Source organism: Chiloscyllium plagiosum, unplaced genomic scaffold, assembly GCF_037043375.1.
Source record: "Chiloscyllium plagiosum isolate Xiang-an unplaced genomic scaffold, Cpla_swu_hap1 HiC_scaffold_11, whole genome shotgun sequence".
NCBI classification, from domain to species: Eukaryota; Metazoa; Chordata; class Chondrichthyes; order Orectolobiformes; family Hemiscylliidae; genus Chiloscyllium; species Chiloscyllium plagiosum.
The window spans coordinates 58,130,039-58,153,480 of record NW_028270149.1 but is presented as its reverse complement, the minus strand read 5'-3'; the positions used below and the strand labels follow the sequence as shown (position 1 = coordinate 58,153,480).

The window sequence follows — 23,442 nt, the reverse complement described above, 5'->3', positions numbered from 1 at the left end:
GGAACCCTGAGTTCAGGCGAGGCCGGAAGGGTTTGCGGGTCGGAACCCTGAGTTCAGGCGAGGCCGGAAGGGTTTGCGGGTCGGAACCCTGAGTTCAGGCGAGGCCGGAAGGGTTTGCGGGTCGGAAACCTGAGTTCAGGCGAGGGCGGAAGGGTTTGCGGGTCGGTTTCCGGCCTGTCGCCGGAAGCAGCGCGGTGTGCCGTAGCAATGGCCAACTTGGTCCGGGACCCGGCCATTGATCGCTCACTGCGCTCCGTATTCGGTAAGGGGCCTCGGCGAGAGCTTCTTGGATGCAGTAGTGGGATTTGGGGGACGTGCCGCGGTGGCAGGGATGATAGACTGGGTCATGAGCTGCTGGAGGAAGGTTAAGGAGAGACTGATGCTCCGTGTCAGTTGGAGAGCGGGCCTGAGAGCAGCTGCGACAGGGAAAGTGCCTGGCAACCAGGGTCACTGTGAACGTGGTGGGGGAGGGAAATACACGGCCAGGAAGCGTAATAATTAGGCACCCTAAGAATCTTGATGAAGGTGCTGTTGGGAGTGAACGAAATGTTTAGGATTAAAACAAAGAGTTGCAAATGTTGAATATTTGCAGATACAACATCCTTTCAGAGAGAAAAGATGATGAATTTTTCACTTTTGATCAGTGTAGAGAATTAACGGACAAATGTCTCCAGACCTTTTTTTAAACTCCCACCTTTTTACCAAGCATTGTCAACCTTATGTACAATTCCTGTATTGGATATTGGATGCCAATTAGTTGATAAAGTTGTAATCAGTAATCCCCCAACTTAGAAATATGGAGGCCATTTAGCATTCCCAATACTGACTTGACCGAAAAAGTAAATATTAGATTAGATTAGATTACTTAAAGTGTGGAAACAGGCCCTTCGGTCTAACAAGTCCACACTGACCCGCTGAAGCGCAACCCACCCAGACCCATTCCCGTACATTTACCCCATCACCTAACACTATGGGCAATTTAGCATAGCCAATTCACTTAACCTGCACATTTTTGGACTGTGGGATGAAACCGGAGCAAATGAGTATGGATTGGGGATTTACCTCCTTCAACTCTGTTCTAGCTACTGGATTCCTTTACACACTAATCATTATGAAGAGCAGATTCTCTTTAGCATACAAGATGTATAATCATTTAGTAGAGATTGCATTTAAGTTCACTTCATTTACTCCTGTTTTGAAAGGTCCATTATTAATGAGACCATTCATTAAAATCCTCTGTGCAAGTTCCGTCAATTTGTTTCTCCTTTACTTGCTTCATTTACAATTTAAACATAAACTGAATAACTCATTCACTTCCGTAGAGTAATAAATGCACTAAACTCAAAATCGTATTTTTGAAGTGAATGTTGATTCCCAAACTGGTTTGAAATTCTATTATGCCTCTTCTCGTTTATAGTGGGAAATATTCCATATGAAGCTACAGAAGAACAATTGAAGGATATTTTCTCTGAAGTTGGTCCAGTGTTGAGTTTCAGGTATTTTGTGTGTGACAATGAATAGTCAGCTCCAGCTGCACAGTATACAAGTGCAATACTTTGGAAGGTTAGCTGGCATGACTCATGCCATTGGAGGTTTTACCTTTTGAGGCTTTTTAACCTCTTCTCTTCCCCAAGTTCAAAACAAGTCTCCTTTTATTGTTAAGAAAAGGGACAATAATTGAATTTATATATTACTTCTCACAATCACCAGACATTGAAGTTCTTTCCAGCCAATGAAGTTGCAAAACTCACAAAGTTAAAGCTCAATTTGTATTTACACGGGGGATTCCCAGATCTCTTGTTTTTTTCAAAAAACATTGAGAGCAAACTGGAGTAGCACAAATTTTGTATCTGGAAATATTTGGATTTTTTTTCCTCACTGTTTACTTGCAACAAATTGCAGAGGTCTGACCACTTGTGTCAGGGATTGTTGGTGCACATATGTTGCACCACAGACTATTTATGTCATAGAATGGTTTGGTATCTCCGACAGTATTCTGTGAACTAAAAATCTTGTCAATCTGTTATGTTCACAATAGTATAGGAAAGAACTTTAACTTATATAGTGTCACATCGTTAAGATGTCAAAAAATGCTTCACACCTAATTATTTGCCCCTTCAAATGCATTCATATATTCCATAGACCAATGCCATGCTGGCTCAAACAATGAATCAGGAAAATGGAACATTATGATATTATAATGGTTCAGAGTTCAATATTGGATAACTGAGTCTTTTTAATTTTTTTGGGGGGGTGGGTGGGATTTGTTCAGATATTTTTTTTTGCCTGGCACTGTCCCTCTTACTGGAGACTTGTTGAAATCTGGATTCCTGCAATTCTGAACCGTATTAAAATTTCTAGCTTCTAGTTATACCTTTTACCTAAAGATACAGAAAAATCTAGTTTCATCAAAATAATGATTGTTATGTTATTTATGTTTACAATATATTTAAATCAGATTTAAAATAAAAATCCTTGCAGGCTGACCTGAATAGAATGACTTAACAGGAATTTTTTCAGTCAGACATTGCAGCTGAAGTAAACTTGGCTGCATTAAACATTTAATTGCAAGTTATGAGATAAGTATGCTTTCATTAAAATACCCCTCAAACTGTTAAATATTATGACACATCAAGATGTACGACAACAAAATTAATGTAAAGTTTCTTATTAGAGGGTAACTAATTAAAGACACAACAAACATACACTGATGTGGAAGAGATATTTTGAAGGTTTCCAGAAAATAATTGACTATGTAATAAGTTTAACCTGGTTAGGAAATATGAAAAGCACGAAATGTGAAATACTTGTAATGAAGGTTTGTAATTGCCAGCTTGGTTTGGTTATTGCACTTTCACTTGTGAAAAAATTTTGATCCTTGGCTCAACACCAAATAGAACACAAAACCAAGGTTGATTGTTTCGAGGAATACTGAGTGTTTACATCAATTTTCAGATGAGAGTTAACAAAAAGCATCACACACATGCTTTGAATAACAAGGATTTCTTGGAAAGCAGCAGTTGTGTTTTCTTGCTGTCTGATCAGCATTTATTTTTCAGTGACCATTGTCTAAAACAGACAGATCATTCATCTCATTTAATGTTTACAGGACTTTGGTCTCTGCAAATTGTTTACCATATTTACTGACATTGGTGACTTTTTCTCACTTGTGAGGCTTGGGCATCGCTGACTGGTCAGCATTTACTGCTTGTCCCTAGTTGACCTTGACAAGGTGGTAATGAGCTGCCTTCTTGAACCACTGCAGCCCATGTGCTGAAAGGATGACCACAATGCCCTTAAGGAGAGAAATCCAAGGTTTTGAATCAGTAGCAGTAAAGGAATGGAGGTATATTTCCAAATCAGAATGGTGAGTGTTATGGAAAAAAACTCATAGGTGGTGGTGTTCCCATGTATCATCTGTCCTCCCTGTTCTGGATGGAAGTGGATGTGGGTTTGAAAGGATCGTTGGTGAATTTCTGCAGTGCATCCTGAAAATAGTGAAAAGTGCTGCTACTGAGTGTCAGTGGAGAAAGTTGATGCTTGTCGATGTGGTCGTACTCAAATGGGCTTCTTTCCTTGATGGTGTTGCATTGCATCCATCCAAGTAAGTTGGGAATATTCCATCACACTCCTGACTTGAGCCTTGTAGATGATGGACGGCTATGTTGAGTCAGAATGTGAGTTACTTCCCACCCTGTTCCTAGTGTCTGACCTGTTCTTGCAGCCACTCTGCTCATGTGGCAAGTCCAGTTGAGGTTCTGGTCAGTGGTAACCCTCAGAATGTTGATAGTGGGGAATTCAGTAATGGTAACATCATTGAGTGTCAAGGGATAGTCATTAGATTGTCTTTTATTGCAGGTGGTCATTATCTGCCATTTGTGAGGCACAGATGTTACTTGCCACTTGTCCAGATTTGGATATTGTCCAGATCTTCTTGTATTTGAACATGGTCTGCTTCAGTATCTGACAAGCTGTGAACGATGCTGATCATTGTGCACTCATTGGCGAGCATCCCCATTTCTGATCTTCTGATGAAAGGAAGGTCATTGATGAAGCAGCTGAAGATGGTTGGGCCTAGGGCACTACCCTGAGTAACTCTTGCAGGGATGTTCTGGAGCTATGATGACTGACTCCAACAAACTCAGCTATCTTTCTGTATGCCAGGGATGACTCCCAATAACTGGAGAGTTTTGCAGTTTGATTCCAGTTTTACGAGTGCTCCATGAAGCGATACTTGGTCGAAATGAAGTCTTGACTTCAAGGGCTGTCACTCTCCCCTTACCTCTGGAATTTGGTGCTTTTATTCATATTTGAACCATGACTGTAACAAGGCCAAGAGCTGAGTGTGTATGTGGAATCCAACTTGAGTGTCACTGAGCAGGTTATTGCTGAACAGATGCTGCTTGACAGCACTGTAGATGGCACCTTCCATCATTTTACTGATGGGGTAGTAATTGGCCGGGTTAGATTACTCCTGCTTTTCATGTACAGGACATACCTGGGCAAATTTCCTCATTGTCAGGTAAATGCCAGTGTTGTAACTGTACCGGAAGAACTTGGCTAGGGCAGCGGCAAAGTCTGGAGCACACATCTTCAGTACAATTGTCAGAATGTTGTCAGGGTCCATAGTCATTGCAGTATCCACACCTCCAACTGTTTCTTGGTATCATTTGGAATCAAATTGGCTGAAAACTGGCATCTGTGATGTTGGGGACAACTCGAGGAGGCTGAGATGGATCACCCATTTGTCACTGCGTGAAGATTACTGTGAATGCGTTAGCCTTAACTTAGGCTCTGTTGTGTTGGGCTCTTCCACTATGGGGATATTTGTGAACCTGCCACCTACAGCGATTTCTTTGATTGTTCACTATTCACAATTGGCTGTGGCATGACTGCAGAGTTTAGATCTGACCCATTGTTTGTGGGATCATTTAGCTCTGTTTGTCACTTGCTGCTAATGCTGCATGGTATTAATGTCTCATTTTTAGATATGCCTAGTGCTGCTCCTGGCTGCCCTCCTGCACACATTATTGAACCAAGGTTGATCCCCTGGCTTGATACTAATGATTTAGTGGGGGATATGCTGGACCCCTTAGGTTGTCTAAGGTTGTAGATTGTGCTGGAGTACAATTCTGCTGCTGTTGATGGCCCGCAGCACCTCATCATGGAATTGTAGAATCCCTACAGTGTGGGAAGAGGCTATTTGACCCATTGAGTCTGCACCATCTGAAGAGCATTCCACACCGATCCAGCCCCCTACCCTATTCCCATAACCCCACATTTACCATGGCTAATCCACCTAACCTGCACATCCCAGGACTCTATGGACAATTTAGCATGGTCAATCCACCTAACCTGTACATCTTTGGACTGTGGGATGAAACTGGAGTACCTGGCAGAAACTTCATGCGGTCACCCAAGGCTGGAATTGAACCAGGTTACCTAGTGCTATGAGGCAACAGTGCTAACCGCTGAGGCACTGTGCTGTCCTGGATGGCCAGTCTTCGGTTACTAGATCTGCTCAAAGTCTGTCCCATTTAGCACAGTGATAGGAGCACATAACATGATGGATGGGAATTGTCAATGTGAAGGTGGGACCTCGTCTCCACAAGGACTGTGCAGTGGTACCTTTACCGATACTCTCATGGACAGATTGGAAAGGATGAGGACAACTATGTTTTTCTGTCTTGTTGGTTCCCTCACCACCTGCTGCTGAGCCAGTCCTAATGGTGGACATTGAAATCCCCCACCCAGATACATTTTGTGCTCTTGCCACCCTTAATGCTTCCTCAATGTTCAACATGGAGGAGTATTGATTCATTAGCTGAGGGAGGATGGTATATGGTTTTAAAAAAAAAGAGGTTTCCTTGCCCATGTTTAACCTGAGCCATGAGTTTCATGGTTTCCTAAGTCATGTTGAGGACTCCTTGGGCCACTCCCTCCCGACTGTATGCTACTATGCCGTCACCTCTGGGGGTTTGTCCTGCCAGTGAGACAAGACATATCAGGGATGGTGATGGTAATGACTGAGACATTGTCTGTCCACCATGCTTGTCTGAGTATGACTTTGTCAGGCTGTTGCTTGACTAGCCTGAGTCAACACTCCCAGTTTGGCACTTGTCCCCAGATGTTAGTAAGGAGGACTTTGCAGGTTGACAGTGCTGTCGTAGTCTTTCTGATGCCTAGGTTGTTGCTGGGTGGTTCGTCAGTTTAATTTCTTGAACGTCATGGCGATTAACACAACTGAGTGGCTTTTTTGATCATTTCAAAGGGCAGTTGAAAGTCATCAGTGTTGCTGTGGGTCTGGAATTGGATGTCGGCCAGACCAGGTGAGGATAGCAGATTTGCTTTCCTGAAGGACATGAGTGAGCCAGATGGGATTTTCTGACAAAAGTTAGTAGTTTCATGATCATTAGTGGATTCTTAATTCCGGATATTTTTGTTGAATTCAAATTCCACCATCTGCCGTGGCAGGATTCAAACCTGGGTCCCCAGAACGTTAGCTACATTTTTGGATTGATAGTCTAGCGATAATCTCACTAGGCCCATCACCTCCCTGACTTTCCCTCACTTCACATCCCTTGAAAAGGACTTTTCTTTCCCCTTGCTGAAGGGCATTACTGAAGCAGCCAAAACTTTATATTAGTTGGAGACTTTTGTGATAATTTTCATCAGAGACAATGCACAAATGATCAAATCTATTGAATTGAGGTACATAAATTGACACACTGGGATTTGGACTCATTAACTCTACAGTGTTAGTCAAGTTCCATTTCCTCTGCACTCCTGTTATCATTATATGTTTACAGTTCTGAGGAGAGAAATATTTGTAGGGCAAATCACATTCCTTTATGTTTGGGCAAGTTGACTTTTAGAACGAGTGACCAAGCAATTCTACATGTCTTTGTAACTTTGTCAGTGTATTTAACAATTTGAAACAAACTTTTCAAATCTTTGGTTAACATAATTAAAGGTAGTTTACACTTCAAAGTACAATAAATTAATGCGTGTATCACATTTACATTACAATATAAAGGATAGTGGGTTACATTTCAAATATAATATTTTGAACTTGTGCCATACCGATAAGAGACACCCTGTGATCTTCAAAACTCCCGTGTTAGGTTCACCTTCCTTTGTTCCTCATTTTAGTTGTTAAACCTTGGTGTAAAACTGCCTGCTAATTTTGTTAACTCTCGTTGTAGACTTGTGTATGACAGAGAAACTGGGAAACCCAAAGGTTATGGCTTCTGCGAGTACCAGGATCAGGAGACTGCACTCAGTGCCATGCGCAATCTCAATGGGAGGGAATTTAATGGAAGAGCACTGCGTGTGGACAATGCTGCTAGTGAAAAGAATAAGGAAGAGCTCAAGAGTAAGTATAAATCTCTGACACGTCGGTTTATTGCAAAATTAAACCTATTGATGGTATACTTTTGGATTTTGCAACTTAATGGAAGGCACATTGTGCTTTCCCTCATACTTGGTTTTGAAAGCCGACAGAATTTTTGTGCTGTAAATAAACTGACAATTTGTAATGTGAACGTTATACATGGGTGATATGTTATAATACTTTGAAGTCAGTTCAATTATGTTTGTGAAGATTTGTGTGTACAATTCATTTCTTGCTGCCATTTTCAGGCTTGATTAAGTGTTTGCATTGTTTGTTCAAATGCAGTGATTTAATAATTAGCTACAAATGATTCAGAGAAAATGTAAACGTTTGGCTTGGAAAGTTTTTGTAAATCGAGCAGTCTTATTTATTGAGATTTGTTACTGATTATCAGCAAAGTGGGAATATTAAAGCAATATATTTTTGAGCTGTATTGTATAGCTGACTTTGTGAAGTCAGGAGAAAACAACTAGTGTCTTTATCAATTGTACTGTTTTACTAATTTGCATAATAAGATATCTTAAACTCCCATGACTTCACAGATTTCACCTAAGCGGGGGAATAACTGATTTATTTCTGGTTATAGAGCAGTATGAAGTATAAGCAGTTTGGGTAGCCTCTACCATAATTTACATCTGTAGTTTTAGGGTGAAATGTGCTTTTAAATATATTTTCCCAATACAATAAATCAACCTATTTACAACATATGGCATTGGGATTCTTGTGGCTGCTATAGGTTTCCGGTGTTTAATTTTGGCTGACTGTCATACTGAAAATAAAACTGAGGTGTTAGATACTTAGTCTACAAATAAGGTATAGAATAGCTATTTGGAAGAATAGAATTATTACCTAACAATATTTGCAGCCAGCAGAAATGGTAACTAAAATCTACTCTGGAAATATACATTTTTTTTGTGTGTGGTGGTGGTGGTTTAAAACAACCATTTTACATCTTAAATATGTATTACAGACGTTATTCAAGCCTATATTGAAGATTACTTGATAAAATGTCCTCCACGATCTATTACTTGAAACACAGTCAGCATGATAATTTATAGTCTGGATTCTCATAGTTCATTACAATGTTTTTAATGGTTCACTTGTCATTGACTGCATTAGAATTATATCGGAGATCTTAATTAATAATTAAAGCAATACCAGTCTTTCAGAAGTGCCTTTCATGTTCTTTTTGTGAAGCAGTGTTATTACTGTGTACCATTACATCCATCCTCTCTGCTGCCTTATCACCTTAAAGATGTTAGTCATCCTAATAAAGTCTTTCAGTTTTGAATATGTTCTTTGCCAGGATCCCACAAAATTAGTTCCATGTACCATTATGGCTAGAATATTGGCTATATTTCCCTTCATGATTTGAGAAAATGATCATGTGCTACATTTGTATATTCTTGTATACAATTAGTCTAAATATTTAAATATTAACTGTAATCAATGCTTCACTTAATTGTACAATTATTAGTTTAAATATATCAGGAGGGATTTGCAGTTCTGACTTTCTTCCAGGAGGTGTACCTTTTGTTCACAATAAAACAGTTTCCATGATCAAACCTAGCCTGTCATGAACCAAACCTTGTGTCCTTTTATGTTTTTGACAGGGTAATTTATGCCAGTTTTAACAAATGAACTCATGTCAGAAATCATATCAAATTCTTTCCACGTGTTCCCGTCTGTTTTGTATGGCAGACAGTGCATACCAGTGTATACAGGTTAAAAATGCTGGGTGGCTGTACAGGACATTGGTGAGGCACTTTTAATATACCGCATACAATTCTGATCACTTTTTTTGTATGGGAAGGATACAGTTAAACTTGAGAGGGTACATAACAGAGATGCAAGGATGTTGCTGGGACTGGAGAATTTGAGTTATAAGGAGAAGCTGTATAGGTTGTGGCTTTTTTCCCCCTAGTGTGTTGAAGGGTGACCTTATAGAGGGTTATGAAATCATGAGCGGCATGGATAGAGTGAATAGCCAAGGTTTTTTTCTCCTAGGGTGGGGAGTCCAAACTTTAGAGGGCACAGCGTTCAGGTGAGGAGGGAAAAGATTTTAAAAAGGACCTGAGGGGTAACTTATTCACACAGAGTAGTGCGTGTATAGAACGAACTGCCAGAGGAAGTGGTGTAGGCGCGTACAATGTCCGCATTTAAAAAAACATCCGGAAGGGTTAGGGAGATATGAGCTAAATGCTAATAAATGTCGGATTGGGATGTCTGGTCATTGTGGATGAGCTGGACCGACCGATCTGTTTCCGTGCTGTATGACTGTATGGCTAGCTATTGAGAAATAGTTTTGTGCTGCAGAAATATTCGGCTTAACAGTTATGTTCAGTTCTTGGTATATTTTCAAAATAAGATATTGTATGTAGTTTGACATAGCGGCTGACATTGGAAATCTTCCAAACCAGTAGTGTGTAAGGGAAGTTTGGGTATTTCTTTCCCACTATTTCCAACCACTGATGTTGGCAACATGGACTTGTAGAATTGTTGTATATGAATGGCACTTGTTCAGTCTCAGATCTTCTGTCATCATTGAACTGTACAAATGGATGCCACAGTTTGACATACCTTTTGAAAAGTGTTGCCTATCAACCGTGACCAAAGATCAGAAAATGGAAATAATGCTAATGAACAAGTTATCATACTTTGTCCCAATCTTAAATGTTCCCAAAATAATGTAACTGTGCTGTTCAATTTTGAGCTAAAGCCAAGTCTTTGTATCCTGAATTTTAGATCATTTTTCTTTCTCCAGTTTGTTTGTGTGAGTGGTCAGCTTCCATTTTTACATGAGTTATTTTAGACTAAAAACATATTTTCCTACAGTACCAGATTATAGGATTAGAAACATTGCAATCTTGACTAGTAATTTTAAGTATGTTGTACACCAGATCAGTAAATATTATACTGTCAAACTATCGGAGGCAATGCAGTAGCATTATGGTCTTTTGATAATGTAACGTGACATTATTTCTAATCCTTTTGCAGATCTTGGTACAGCAGGCCCTGTCATGGAGTCTCCTTATGGTGATCCAGTCTCTCCAGAAGATGCTCCAGAGTCCATCAGTCGTGCTGTAGCCAGCCTTCCACCTGAGCAAATGTTTGAACTCATGAAGCAAATGAAGGTTTCCTTTCCTTCCTCTCTCGCTGTCTTTAACTATGAAGTGGTTAGTTAGTATTCAAGAAGAAAACAACGGTTTTCTCTTGGATTGAACAAAATTTAAAAGTAGAGCTCATTTGCTGGGATGGATTCAACTGCATTTATCTTTCCATAACTGCAGTCAATTGGAAGTGAATAGCAGGGAGATGTTGAAGTGGTTTCTGCTGTGCCTTTTGCAAAGGTGCTGGAAAATTGCCTCTTGGTCACAAACTCAGCAATGCTCATCTCTGCCACCATGGACATTTAAGTTTTTAAGATTTAAAATGACTTGGTTTAACACAGACAATCTGAAGGATTATTATACTATGTGCACATAAGGATAAATGAGGTCAGATGTCCAAAATCTTTGTTAGGGAAGTAGGTTTTAAGAAGTGTTGATAAGACTATGCTGAAGTGAAATGGGGAAGAATGAGTACTTGAGTTTGTGTAGAAGTAGGAATTCAGTGCATGGGGAAAGGAGAAGAGGTCCTGTAAATAAAATTTAATTCAAAAATTTAAATTTGCTGAATGAGGATTTCAGTGAAGTGTGGGCAGAGGTGTTCCTTTGTGAACAATTGTTACTAGGAACTGTTTCAAAGTTGGGAAATTTTGGCAAGAATACATTTTTGAAGAGAGCAGGCAAAAGAAAAATAAATTTAAAATAAATAGTAGAAAAGTAAGATTAATGTATGGCAAGGTGTTTTTCGAAGTTGAAAATCCATCTTGTGGCATGTGGGGTGTTCATTTCCCGTGACTTCAACAGGTACATGTAGGAATATCATCATTTGCGCAAGATCCAAGTTTTGTAACTTGATCAATGTCAGGCAAAGAACTACGTGGATCACGCATTTATGGAAGTACTCACACTGCAGGGTAGGGGCATGTAGGCAGATAGGGAATGGGTGACTGCTTATGTGGTCATATATATACATAAAACATAGAACATTACAGTGCAGTACAGGCCCTTCAGCCCTCGATGTTGCGCCGACCTGTCATACTAATCTGAAACCCATCTAACCTACACTATTCCGTGTATGTCCATATATGATTCCAGGCTGGAATGTTGCCACCCTAGTGCAAGGGTCAAGATGTCACATAGTGGATGCAGGACATTCTCTGGGAGAGGGTGGGTGGTCAATCAGAAGTTTCAGGTGATGTTGGTGCCAGTGATTCAGGTAGGATGTGGTCCTGCAGTCAGGATTTAGGGAGCTAGGTAGAAAACTGGCAAAAAAAAACCCTCAATGTAGTAAACTCCAGAAGTAGGCGTGTACAGAAGTAGAAGACAACAGATGAGTAGCTGGAAAGATGGTGAAGGATTCAAGTCTTTACGTTCCTGGGTCATTAGGGCAGTCTATGGGGAAGGTGGCACCTGCACAAATTGGACTGGTCACAACTGAACAGAGTCAGGACTAGTTTCCTTGCAGGGTCTTTTGCTCATGCTGTTTTGTGCGGCGGCTCTAAGAGAGAGGTGTGGGAATCATGGAGTATTTTAGCTTTATTTATTTGCAGCATGTGGCTGTCACTGGCCAGGCCAGCATTTATGACCCAGATGGCAGTTACATGTCAACCACATTGGCTGTGTGTGTTGAATCATGTATAGGCCAGATCAGGTAAGGATGGCCGATTCCTTCCCTAAATGACCAACTCGGTTTTTCTGATAATCGACAATGGTTTCATAGTCGTCATTAGACTACTAATTCCAGATATTTATTGAATTTATTTGAGAATGAGAGGATAAGATACAGGGTGATTTGCAAAAGAAGCAAATGTGGTGAGAAAAACATGTTTTCACATGGCCAATAGGTAGAGTTTGGAACATACTACCTGGAAGTTTAATGAGAGCAGATGCATAAGGGAATGATTGTTTAAATACAAATTATATTGAAGTCTTCAGAAGGCAGGAGAGCCCATGCAGATGTGATTGGCCAAATGGCCTCCTTTAAAAGAGGAATACGAGGTAGAGAGACGGAGAGGTATAGGGAGGGTAGCCAGAGCTTGGGACTGACACAACTGAAAGCACTTGTGATTGGATATATAGTAGAGGTCGGAATTAAAGCTGCCCATATCTTGGATTCTGTGGTTGGAGGAATAAACGCAGAGAGGGAGGGGTGAGACTGTGGAGTATTTGGAAATAAGAGTGAGAATTTTAAAATCAAACCAGTGCTTCCAGCAAGCAATGTAAGCTAATAACCAGAGTGATTGGTGAATGTGTCTTCTATAAAGTAAAATTTGTGAATTAGATGGCTTTTGCAGCAATTGATAATACCGTTCAATTCCAATGTTAATGGAATTTAAAATCCTCAAGCTTCCATGGTAGGACTTCAAAATGTAAAATGCTTACAGTGCGAAAGAGGCTGTTTGGCCCAATGAGTCTGTATCAACCCTTCAAAGAGCATCCCACCCTACCCTATCCTCATAACCCCACGTTTGTGCTTGTATCCCTCTTCACATGAGCCTCCAGCTAACTAGTCTGGGAACGTGACTATGCCACTGCCTTGGTGGAGTGGAGGTGACTTATGTGCCGTTGTTTTTTGGTGTCGTGGATTGATATTTTGCAACATACAGCCTCATACTATTGAAGTAATTTGCTAATTTAGCTAAGATGCTACTTGTGCAGAGTCTGAACAAAGTGATGTTTTTTTCAGCTGTGCATTCAGAACAGTCCTCAGGAAGCTCGTAACATGCTTCTTCAGAATCCTCAGTTAGCATACGCGCTTTTGCAAGCACAGGTCGTCATGAGAATTGTCGATCCTGAAATTGCCATGGTGAGTACGTGTTTTTGCAAACTACCCTTCCACCACAATATACATTTGAAATTGTATTTCAGTCGCAATACGTGTATAAATCCAATTAAAACCTTGTGTGGAATAATTAACATCAAGACGTTATAGTGGCCTGGTGGACAGTATTTTAAATGGAGGACTTTTTCAAATTGACAAAAGTGTTTGTGATTATCAGTATTTGACTGTGTTGGGAAACATTTGCAGTACAATAAAGGTACTACTGAACATGCTCTGTTCTTTTTAGAAAATGTTACATCGACCAGCTAATGTGACGCCACTGATTTCATCTGGCCAACCTACAGCAGGACCAAATGCAGTCACAGTTCAAGCTGCTCCTCCAGTCTCCCAGCCACAGCCAATGGTAGGTTCCATTGTTTTGGACACCCAAACTATTACCATAAGACCATAAGACATAGGAGCGGAAGTAAGGCCATTCGGCCCATCGAGTCCACTCCGCCATTCAATCATGGCTGATGGGCATTTCAACTCCACTTACCCGCATTCTCCCCGTAGCCCTTAATTCCTTGTGACATCAAAAATTTATCAATTTCTGCCTTGAAGACATTTAGTGTCCCAGCCTGCACTGCACTCTGTGGCAATGAATTCCACAGGCCCAGCACTCTCTGGCTGAAGAAATGTCTCCGCATTTCTGTTCTGAATTTACCCCCTCTAATTCTAAGGCTGTGTCCACGGGTCCTAGTCTCCTCACCTAAAGGAAACAATTTCCTAGCGTCCACCCTCTCCAAGCCATGTATTATCTTGTAAGTTTCTATTAGATCTCCCCTTAATCTTCTAAACTCCAATGAATACAATCCCAGGATCCTCAGCCGTTCCTCGTATGTTAGACCTACCATTCCAGGGATCAGCTGTGTGAATCTCCGCTGGACACGCTCCAGTGCCAGTATGCCCTTCCTGAGGTGTGGGGACCAAAACTGGACACAGTACTCCAAATGGGGCCTAACCAGAGCTTTATAAAGTCTCAGTAGCACAACAGTGCTTTTATATTTCAACCCTCTTGAGATAATTGACAACATTGCATTCGCTTTCTTAATCACAGACTCAACCTGCATGTTTACCTTTAGAGAATCCTCAACTAGCACTCCCAGATCCCTCTGTACTTTGGCTTTACGAATTTTCTCACCGTTTAGAGAGTAATCCATGCTTCTATTTTTTCCAAAGTGCAAGACCTCGCATTTGCTCACATTAAATTCCATCAGCCATTTCCTGGACCACTCCTCCAAACTGTCTAGATCCTTCTGCAGCCTCCCCACTTCCTCAGTAATACCTGCCTGTCCACCTAACTTTGTATCATCGGCAAACTTCGCTAGAATGCCCCCAGTCCCTTCATCCAGATCATTAATATATAATGTGAACAGCTGCGGCCCCAACACTGAACCCTGCGGGACACTGCTTGTCACCGGCTGCCATTCCGAAAAAGAACCTTTTATCCCAACTCTCTGCCTTCTGTCAGACAGCCAATCCTCAATCCATACCAGTAGCTCATCTCGAACACCATGGGCCCTCACCTTGCTCAGCAGCCTCCCGTGTGGCACCTTATCAAAAGGCCTTTTGGAAGTCTAGGTAAACCACATCCACTGGGTTTCCCCGGTCTAAGCTACTTGTCACCTCTTCAAAGAACTCCAACAGGTTTGTCAGGCACGACCTCCCCTTACCAAATCCATGTTGACTTGTTCTAATCCGACCCTGCTCTTCCAAGAATTTAGAAACCTCATCCTTAATGATGGATTCTAGAATTTTACCAACAACCGAGGTTAGACTAATTGGCCTATAATTTTCCTTCTTTTGCCTTGATCCTTTCTTGAACAAGGGAGTTACAACAGCGATCTTCCAATCATCCGGGACTTTCCCTGACTCCAGTGACTTTTGAAAGATCTGACATTACATACATACATCGGCATACTGACATTACATTTCATACATTTTAATATGATGTATGTAATATTTGAGCTTTATTGTCTCCAAATTCCTCCCTTCATCTACAGGCCATTCAGCCCAACAAGACCACACTGACTCTCCAAAGATCATCCCACCCAGACTCACTTCCCTACCCTATTTCTATAACTCTGCGTTTCCCATGGCCAACCCACCGAGCCTGCATATTTTTGGACTGTGGGAGGAAGGCTGAGCACCTGGAGGAAACTCACGCAGACATGGGGAGAATGTGCAAACTCCACGTAGGCAATTGCCCGAAGCTGGAATTGAACATGGTCCCTAGCAGTGCTAACCACCATGCCGCCCCTAAAATTAAGTTCAATATTTTGTCATCTGCCATGTTATGATTCGAACCCATGAACCAAGAACATCAGAACACAGTTCTGGATTATTAATCCTGAGACAGTACCACTATGCCATTGCTCCTTCCTTGGCCATTCTTTATTTGTGGTTAGCTGTGGTGATCATCCTATTCAAACCTGTTCCCTCATCTAGTTTTCAACAGGATTTTTAGCTCCGGAATTAAGAGCTAGAACCTTGTGGATATTTGTTTTTTCAGATTTTCCCCTCTCTCCAAATGGGGTTAAAACTAATCGGCATACTGCTTCAGCTAACTCAGCACAGACCAGGAGTAGATTCAGGGATTTGCTTGTGTTCAGCACATTTTGAATCATTGATGCTATAACATACAAAGCCACTAGGATGGGGTGGAAATCTAGATGCATAGATTAATATTCTGTACATGAATTCAAATCTCAACATAGCATAGAAGGAAATCTGCCATTCATACCTGGTCTGGCCTACATGCTGACTCGAGACTTGCAACAATGTTGTCGAGTCTTAGTACTCTCTGAAGTGACTAATAAGCAACTCGGTTGTCACATCATTCAGAAACTATATAAGGAATGAAGCCATATGGGCCATTTGGCATTGACATAGATACCCGAAACCATAACATCAAAACCAACTCCTGTTGGATATATAACAACCTCCTTATTGACAAATTGTGTCTCACATACACATGGAATCGTACCCTATAGGTAATGTCCCTGGTTGCACCATCCCTGGATATGACCTTTCCCACTGCAGAACAGACCCAACCAAGGTGGAAGAGCATTGCTACAGACTTGGGAGAAGTTACCTTGTGAGTCCTCAACCTTGACTCCAGACCACATGAAGCCTCAAGGCATCATGTCAAATGTGGGCGTGGGAACTTTGTGCTGATTACCACCTACTGTCCTCCACTCTCAGATTCCACTTGTTGAATCCATGCTCCTCCATGTTGAACAACAATTGGAAGAAGCACTGAGGGTGGCAAAGACACAGAATGTTCTTTCAATGAAAACCTCCGCATCCCTCACCATTGTTGACTGATGCCAGTCCTGAAAGACATAGCTGTTAGACTGGGTCAGGAAAATGGTGAGCAAGCAATCTATTTGACATTTTCCTCACTAATCTGTCACAGTACTGGTATGAGTAACCACTGCACTGTCCTTGTTAAGATGAAGACCTACCCTCACATTGAAAATACACTGCATTGTATTATGTGGAGCGATCACCATATTGAATGGAATAGATTTTGAATTTAAAAAAAGGGACTGAAATCTGGGAATTCATATTGTGTACTGTCAACAACAACAGAATTGTACTCAACCACGAAAACAGAAAATGTTGGAGAAATTAGAGTTCTGAATAAGAGTCAGAATGGATTTGAAGCATAACTCATGCTCTCCCTTTGCAGTTGCTGCCAGATCAACTGAATTTCTCCAGTACTTTATTTTGATTTAGATACCCATCAGCTCTGGAATTTTGCTTTTGTTTTCACTCACTCTCTGGCCTAATAACCTCATTCTAATGTTGCTATCAAGCCAGGGAATAAATCCTGGTTCAATGTAAAGTGCAAGTGGTCTTTCCAGGATTCTTGATGAAGGGCTTATGCCCGAAACATCGATTCTCCAGCTCCTCGAATGCTGCCTGACACCTGCTGTGCTTTTCCAGCACCACACTCTTGACTCCGATCTTCAGCATCTGCAGTCCTCACTTTCTCCTATATCTCAAAATATGGTGTCAGCTTCATAAAGCTACAAAACAGGATTACTTATGTGCAAAACGGTGGAAGCAGGAATAGATGGATGGGGCAAAATGAATCCATAACCAATTGATCAAGTCCAAGCTCTGTAGGCTTGCAACATCCAGTTGTGAAGAGTGATGGGCAATTAAATGATTAATTGGAAGAGGAGACTCCACAAAAATTACCATCCTTGGCACACTAGTGCAAAAGGTTTGGCTGAAGCATTTGTGTCTATCTTCAACTAGACTGTCAATTGGATGATACATCTTGGACTCCGTCTGATGTCCCCAGCATCATATGTCGGTCTTTAGCCAATTTGATTCATTCCATGTGACATCAAGAAACAACTGAAGGCACTGTATGCTCCAATAGTTGTGGCTCTGATAAGTTTCCAGCTGAGTTACTGGAGACTAATATCCAGAACTAACCATGCCCTTAGCCAATATTTTATAGTTCAGCTACAGCATTGTCATCTACCAGCAAAATATGGAAAATTGCGCAGGTGGTCCAGTCCATAGAAAGATAAATTCATCCTGACCAATTACTGCTTGAGCAGTCCACTTTTGATCAAAGGATGGATGGTTTCATCAATAGTGATATGGACTGGTCTTTACTCAGCAGAAGCCTGCTCACTGATACATAATTTTGGGTTCCTTCAGTTCCTGACCTCATAAATCTTGGCCCAAACATGGACAAAAACCTGAATTCAAGAGTGAAGTGAGAGTGAGTGCACTTGATGGCAAGGCACCATTTGACCAGCTATGGCATCAAAATGCCCTAGAAAAGCTGGAGTCAATGCCAAATGGGGGTGGGTGGGGTGCTTTTCAGTGGTTGAAGTCAGATCTAACACTAAGGAATTTGGCGGTGATGTTGCAGACCATTGTCTTTAATGTTGGGTGGGCACTGTAGGAGTTCAGAGTACTGCCCCAGGCCAAAGCCGCCACCAGCTATTTTATCAATGACCTTCCCTGTGCAAGGTCTGAATGGGAATATTTGCTGATGACTACACAATGTTCAGTGCCATTTGTGCCTCCTTCGGTATTTGGGTGATTTTGTGTGTATATGCAGTACGACCTGAACAATATTCAGGCATTGCTGATAAGTAAGATGTAATGTTCGCACTTACACAAGTGCCAGAAAATGACCATCTTGAAGAAGCTAGCATCTAGCCATCTACCCTTAATGATCAATGGCTTTATCATTGCTGAATTCCCCACAATCAACACCCTGTGAGTTAACATTGACCAGAAACTGAGCCATCCATATAAGTAATGTGACCATAAGAGCAGGTCAGTAGCTAGGAATTCTACAATGGACTTGCAGTGAACTCCTGACTTTCTAAAGCCAGTCACCATCTTCAAGGCAGAAGGCACAAGTGCCACAGCACAGGACAAAGCAGCCACTCAATTGGCACTCCAGCCACCACTGATGAACAGTGACAGGAATCAGCAATCATCTACAAATTACTATGGAATAACTAGCCTTGGTTCCTTCAACAGCACCAATCCACACTGATAGTGATGCTCCTATGCATCTGCTATCTGTATGTTCCCTGCCAAGCCTCACGTCATCCTGACTTGGAAATGATTCACTGTGATTTCCTAGCTGCTGGGTCAAAATCCTGGAATTCTCTTCCTAACAGGATTGTTGGTGCGCTTACATCACATGGGCCGCCATGGCTCAACAAGGTGGCTTGTCACCATCTTCTCGAGAGCAATTGGGGTGCGCAGTAAATGCTTGCCAAGTCAGTGACGTCCATTTCCTGTGAAAGAGTTTTTAAAAAATTGAGAAGCTTTTCAAAGAAAAGCATTCAGCCCTTTCTAGAAATGCTTGGTCTGGACATTCTAATTTTAAATATTTTCTCATCTGAATTTCCAGTGTAGCTCCATTAAGATTATGCCACTATATTGAAAGGTGTGCTTCATAATCAATGGTCATTATAACTATACCCAGGAAGTATTTCCAGCAAACTACTTATAAACCGGCACCATTGGATCAGGAGTACACCAGCTGATCAAATATTCCAGTTGATCAAGAGGTCCACCAGCTCAACGTAAAAACACATGCTAAGTGGTAGAAACATAATAAAGATGGTATGCACATCACTTTTATTTACAGCATAGATCACTTAATTAGTAATGGAACTTTGATTTAAATAAAACTTAGCTGCAGAGAGCCTATTCTCATACATCCGTATCTGACAACTTGGTCATAGCAGAGATCACAATAATCCAGTAAATTTCTCAGTATTTGAGGTATATTGTTTTTGCTGGTTTATTGAGAGTACTGGTTCATAACATGCTGGTTAAAACAAAGTTTGCTGTGTTAGGTGGATTTCAATGTGGCTATGTTTAAGATACCAAACCACTTTATTAGCGGTAGAGTAATGTTTGGCACTTGCAGAACAATTGGGAACAGATTTATCGCAACACAACAATTTCCTTATCTCTCAAATTAGCGGTTTGAACAGTGTCTTTGAGGATGCATTTTTAAAATAGAGCTAGCCCACTTCCCAATTACAGAGGCATAAAGAATCAGAAAAATTATCTAGAGGTTGCAAAATATGTTTTAATGTTTCAATATTTTTGTGCTTAGTATTTAATTTCTTAAATTATGTCTTTGTGCATTTTCTTTAAAAATGCAGAGACAAGGATAAATGATGACTTCCAGCTTTGTTGAACTCCATTGGGAAGCTGCAGATTACAGTACAATTAAGAGCAGAAATAAATATCTGTTTTGTAAATTATGTAATAATATGCAACTTTTTTTAAGCTGCAAGTGGTTATTTCTGTAAGTGTATTGAAGTACTTATATACAAAATGTGTAAAAATTGTTTAATTTTGCTTTTACTTAGAGTGGGATGCATGTGAATGGGGCTCCTTCCATGATGCAGCAACCTATGCAGCCTGCAACGTCTGTTCCTGGGCCAGGACCAGTACAGGGTCCAGGGGGGCCATTACCTGGGCCTGGACCAGGGCCTGGTCCTGGACCTGGACCTGGACCTGGACCGGGACCAGTTGGGCCTGGAGGTATGTGAAATTTTAAAATATACTTTCTGGAATGCTATTGAAATGTTTTAAATTTTAGCTTAATTTCCATTTCCTTCTGTTGTTCCTTCTTTTACTTTTCTTTACTTCTTATTTACATTTCCAGTGATAACAAAAATGGGAAATATATTTTCAAAATGTCTAAATTGTCCAGAACTTACCAGTATCTTGGATTGTCAACCCTTATTATAAACAGAAAATTCTTTTAAGCCCATTGAACCACTGCCACAATGTTAGTATTTATGGTAAGATTGCATCTGAATTTGCCTAGGTCTGACAGGCGGCAAATAAATCGAGGGGACATACTGATCTATTGTGTCGGTGTGTGAGTTACCTAGAGCAGGAGTTCAATATAATTTTTTTCAATTTGCTCCTATTAAATGAAAATCTTAATGACCTTGAACACCACCTCACAATAAGCCGATTTCTAAAACCTGCTAACATTTTGACAAATGTGCATGGCTTTTGGGCTCCAGACTCACTCTTTGGCTACACCTTTAGCCATTTCCCCAATTCCTGGCTAAATTTATATTGTTGCAAGCCACATCTTGGTGAGTATACCCAACTTAAGACAAAGGCTGCACTGCTTAAGAGGAATCCCCAGTGTAAATACACTTCACACTCAAATGCTGTTACGTAAATTATAAGATAGGAGTAAGCATTCAGTCCTGCAAGCCTCCCCCACCGTTCAGTTAGATGATTGCGGATCTTTAACTCAGATCTATTTGCCCTCTTTTGCTCCGTCATCTCCTGATACAGTAACATATGCTAGAACCTGATACTTGTACTTTTTGGAAATTTCCTATTTATTCTATTTGTGGATAAACAGCAATATCGATTCACTGCTTTTGATGAAAAATTCAATCTTAGCCTCCTCATACAGTTGTAGTTCTATGTGAATGCCACTAGATGGTAACCAAACAACGTACAACTTGCATGCTATTGGTAACCAAACAATTTACAATGTACAATTTGCATACTATCAGTAACTATGAGCAGAAATCTTAGAAATCCAACATTATACCAGTTTTATGTATTACATAATTTAATAAAATATTAATTTAATTAATAAATATAAATAGTTTAATAAATTTTAAGCATTACCATTGTCTCTTATGAACTACCTCTAGGTTGAAATCCTACTGGGCTTGAAAATAAAAACCAAGCCTGACATCGTCAGAGGTGCCATCTTTAATATGTTAAAACTGAGGCTCTATCTGCCTGTTTCAGTGGATGCAAAAGATGCTCTGTCTCCCCATGATTTTGAAGAAGAGTAGAGGAATTATCCCTGGTGTTCTGGCCAATATTTAACTCCCAGTGCACATTACAACGGTGACTATTCTTTGAAAGCTATTGCATTGGCTTTAAAGCACTTTGAGATGTCTGTTGGTTGGGAAAAGTGCTCCATTTCTTTTAACAAAGCAGTAAAATAGAATACTTCCAACTGGTTCAGTCACCTTTATGGCAAGAACCTTGAATAACAAGAGATATTGTGAGCTTAGTTAGAAAGAAAAAGGAAACCCGTAAGATTTGGAAGACTGATGACAGAGCCCACGAGGAATATAAAGAAAACAGGAAATGACTTAAACAAGGAATTAGGAGGCTAAAAGTGGCCATGTAATGACCTTGGCAAACAGGATTAAGGAAAAGATCAAAGGCTTTTAATATGTATATAAAGAGCAAGAAGGTAGATGGAGAATAGGATAGATTCCCTCATGGGTAAAGGAGGACATTTATGCATGGAGCCAGAGGATGTGGCTGAGGACCTTAACAAATACTTTGCATCGGTTCAAAAAGGAAAGGGACATGGTGGTTGGTGAATCTAGAGAGGGGCATGTCAGCATAAAGAAGGAAGTATTGGGTGTCCTGCACAGCATTACACTAGACAAGTCCTCAGGACCTAATGGGGTCTGCTCCAGATTTATTAGTGACAGGCAGCATTGCTTTGTATGGGGGAGACTGTGTCTCTCAAACTTGATTGAGTTTTTTTGAGGAAGTGACAAAGATAATTAAGGACAGAATGATGGATGTTGTCCACATGAACTTTAGCAAGACCTTTGACAAGGCCCGTAAAGGTGGCAGGCTGAATCAGAAGGTGATGTCACATGGGATCTCCAGTGAGCTGATAAGATGGATACACAGCTGGCTTGATTATAGCAGGCAGAGTAGTGTTGAAAGGGTGTTTTTCTGACTGGAGATTTGGTGTACCTCAGGGACCTGTGCTGGCACCTCTGTTGTTTGTAATATATATAAATAAATTATTTGGAAGAGATTGTAGGTGACTTGAATTGTAAGTTTGCAGATGACAAAGATTGGGGGAGCTACAGATGGTGAGGAAACTTGCCAAATGATACAACAGAACATAGGCTGGAGACTTGGGTAGAGAATTGGCATGGAATTTAATCCAGACAAATGCAAGGTGATGCATTTGGAAAGTCTGATGCAGGAGGGAGGTATACAGTTTACATGTATTTAGAAAGGCAAGGACTGATTCGGGATAGTCAACATGGCTTTGTGCATGGGAAATCATGTCTCACTAACTTGAGTAGCAAAGAGGATTGATTAGGGCAAAGCAGTGGATGTGATCCATATGGACTTCAGTAAGGCGTTCAACAAGGTTCCTCGTGGTAGACTGGTTAACAAGATTAGCTCACGTCGAGGGAGAACTAGGTATTTGGATGAAGAACTGGCTCGGAAGTGGAAGACAGGGTGGTGGTGGAGGGTTACTTTTCAGACTGGAAGCCTCTGAACCAGTAGGGTGCCACAAGGATCGGTGCTGGATCCACTGTTTTTCATTTATTTAAATGATTTGGATGTGAACATAGGAGGTATGGTTAGTAAGTTTGCCGATAACATCAAAATTGGACAGCGAAGAAGGTTCCCTCGGTACAACAGGATCGCGATCAGATGGGCCAATGGTTCAAGGATTGGCAGATGGAGTTTAATTTAGATAAATGTGTAGTAATGCGTTTTAGAAAGGCAGTTCAGGGTAGGACTTATGTACTTCATGTTAAAATCCAAGGGAGTGTTGCTGAACAAAGACGTTG

The 23,442-nt window shown here is 40.9% G+C and overlaps 1 protein-coding gene across 4 annotated transcripts in view; it reads left to right on the top strand.

Moving 5' to 3' along the window:
• Window positions 1-153: 153 nt before the first annotated feature.
• The window catches only part of cstf2 (cleavage stimulation factor, 3' pre-RNA, subunit 2), a 68,326-nt gene continuing 45,037 nt past the window's right edge, over window positions 154-23,442 (top strand). For 2 of the 4 annotated variants that reach the window (XM_043704572.2, XM_043704573.2), the window contains exons 1-7: window positions 157-262; window positions 1,418-1,496; window positions 7,206-7,375; window positions 10,391-10,527; window positions 13,187-13,306; window positions 13,569-13,685; window positions 20,203-20,377. In XM_043704572.2, coding sequence (XP_043560507.2) covers window positions 208-262; window positions 1,418-1,496; window positions 7,206-7,375; window positions 10,391-10,527; window positions 13,187-13,306; window positions 13,569-13,685; window positions 20,203-20,377 — 853 coding nt within the window. In that variant the 5' untranslated portion in view covers window positions 157-207. Of the gene's footprint in view, window positions 263-1,417; window positions 1,497-7,205; window positions 7,376-10,390; window positions 10,528-13,186; window positions 13,307-13,568; window positions 13,686-20,202; window positions 20,378-23,442 lie in introns of all 4 variants that reach the window. The other 2 variants (XM_043704571.2, XM_043704570.2) reach the window with 2 other exon arrangements.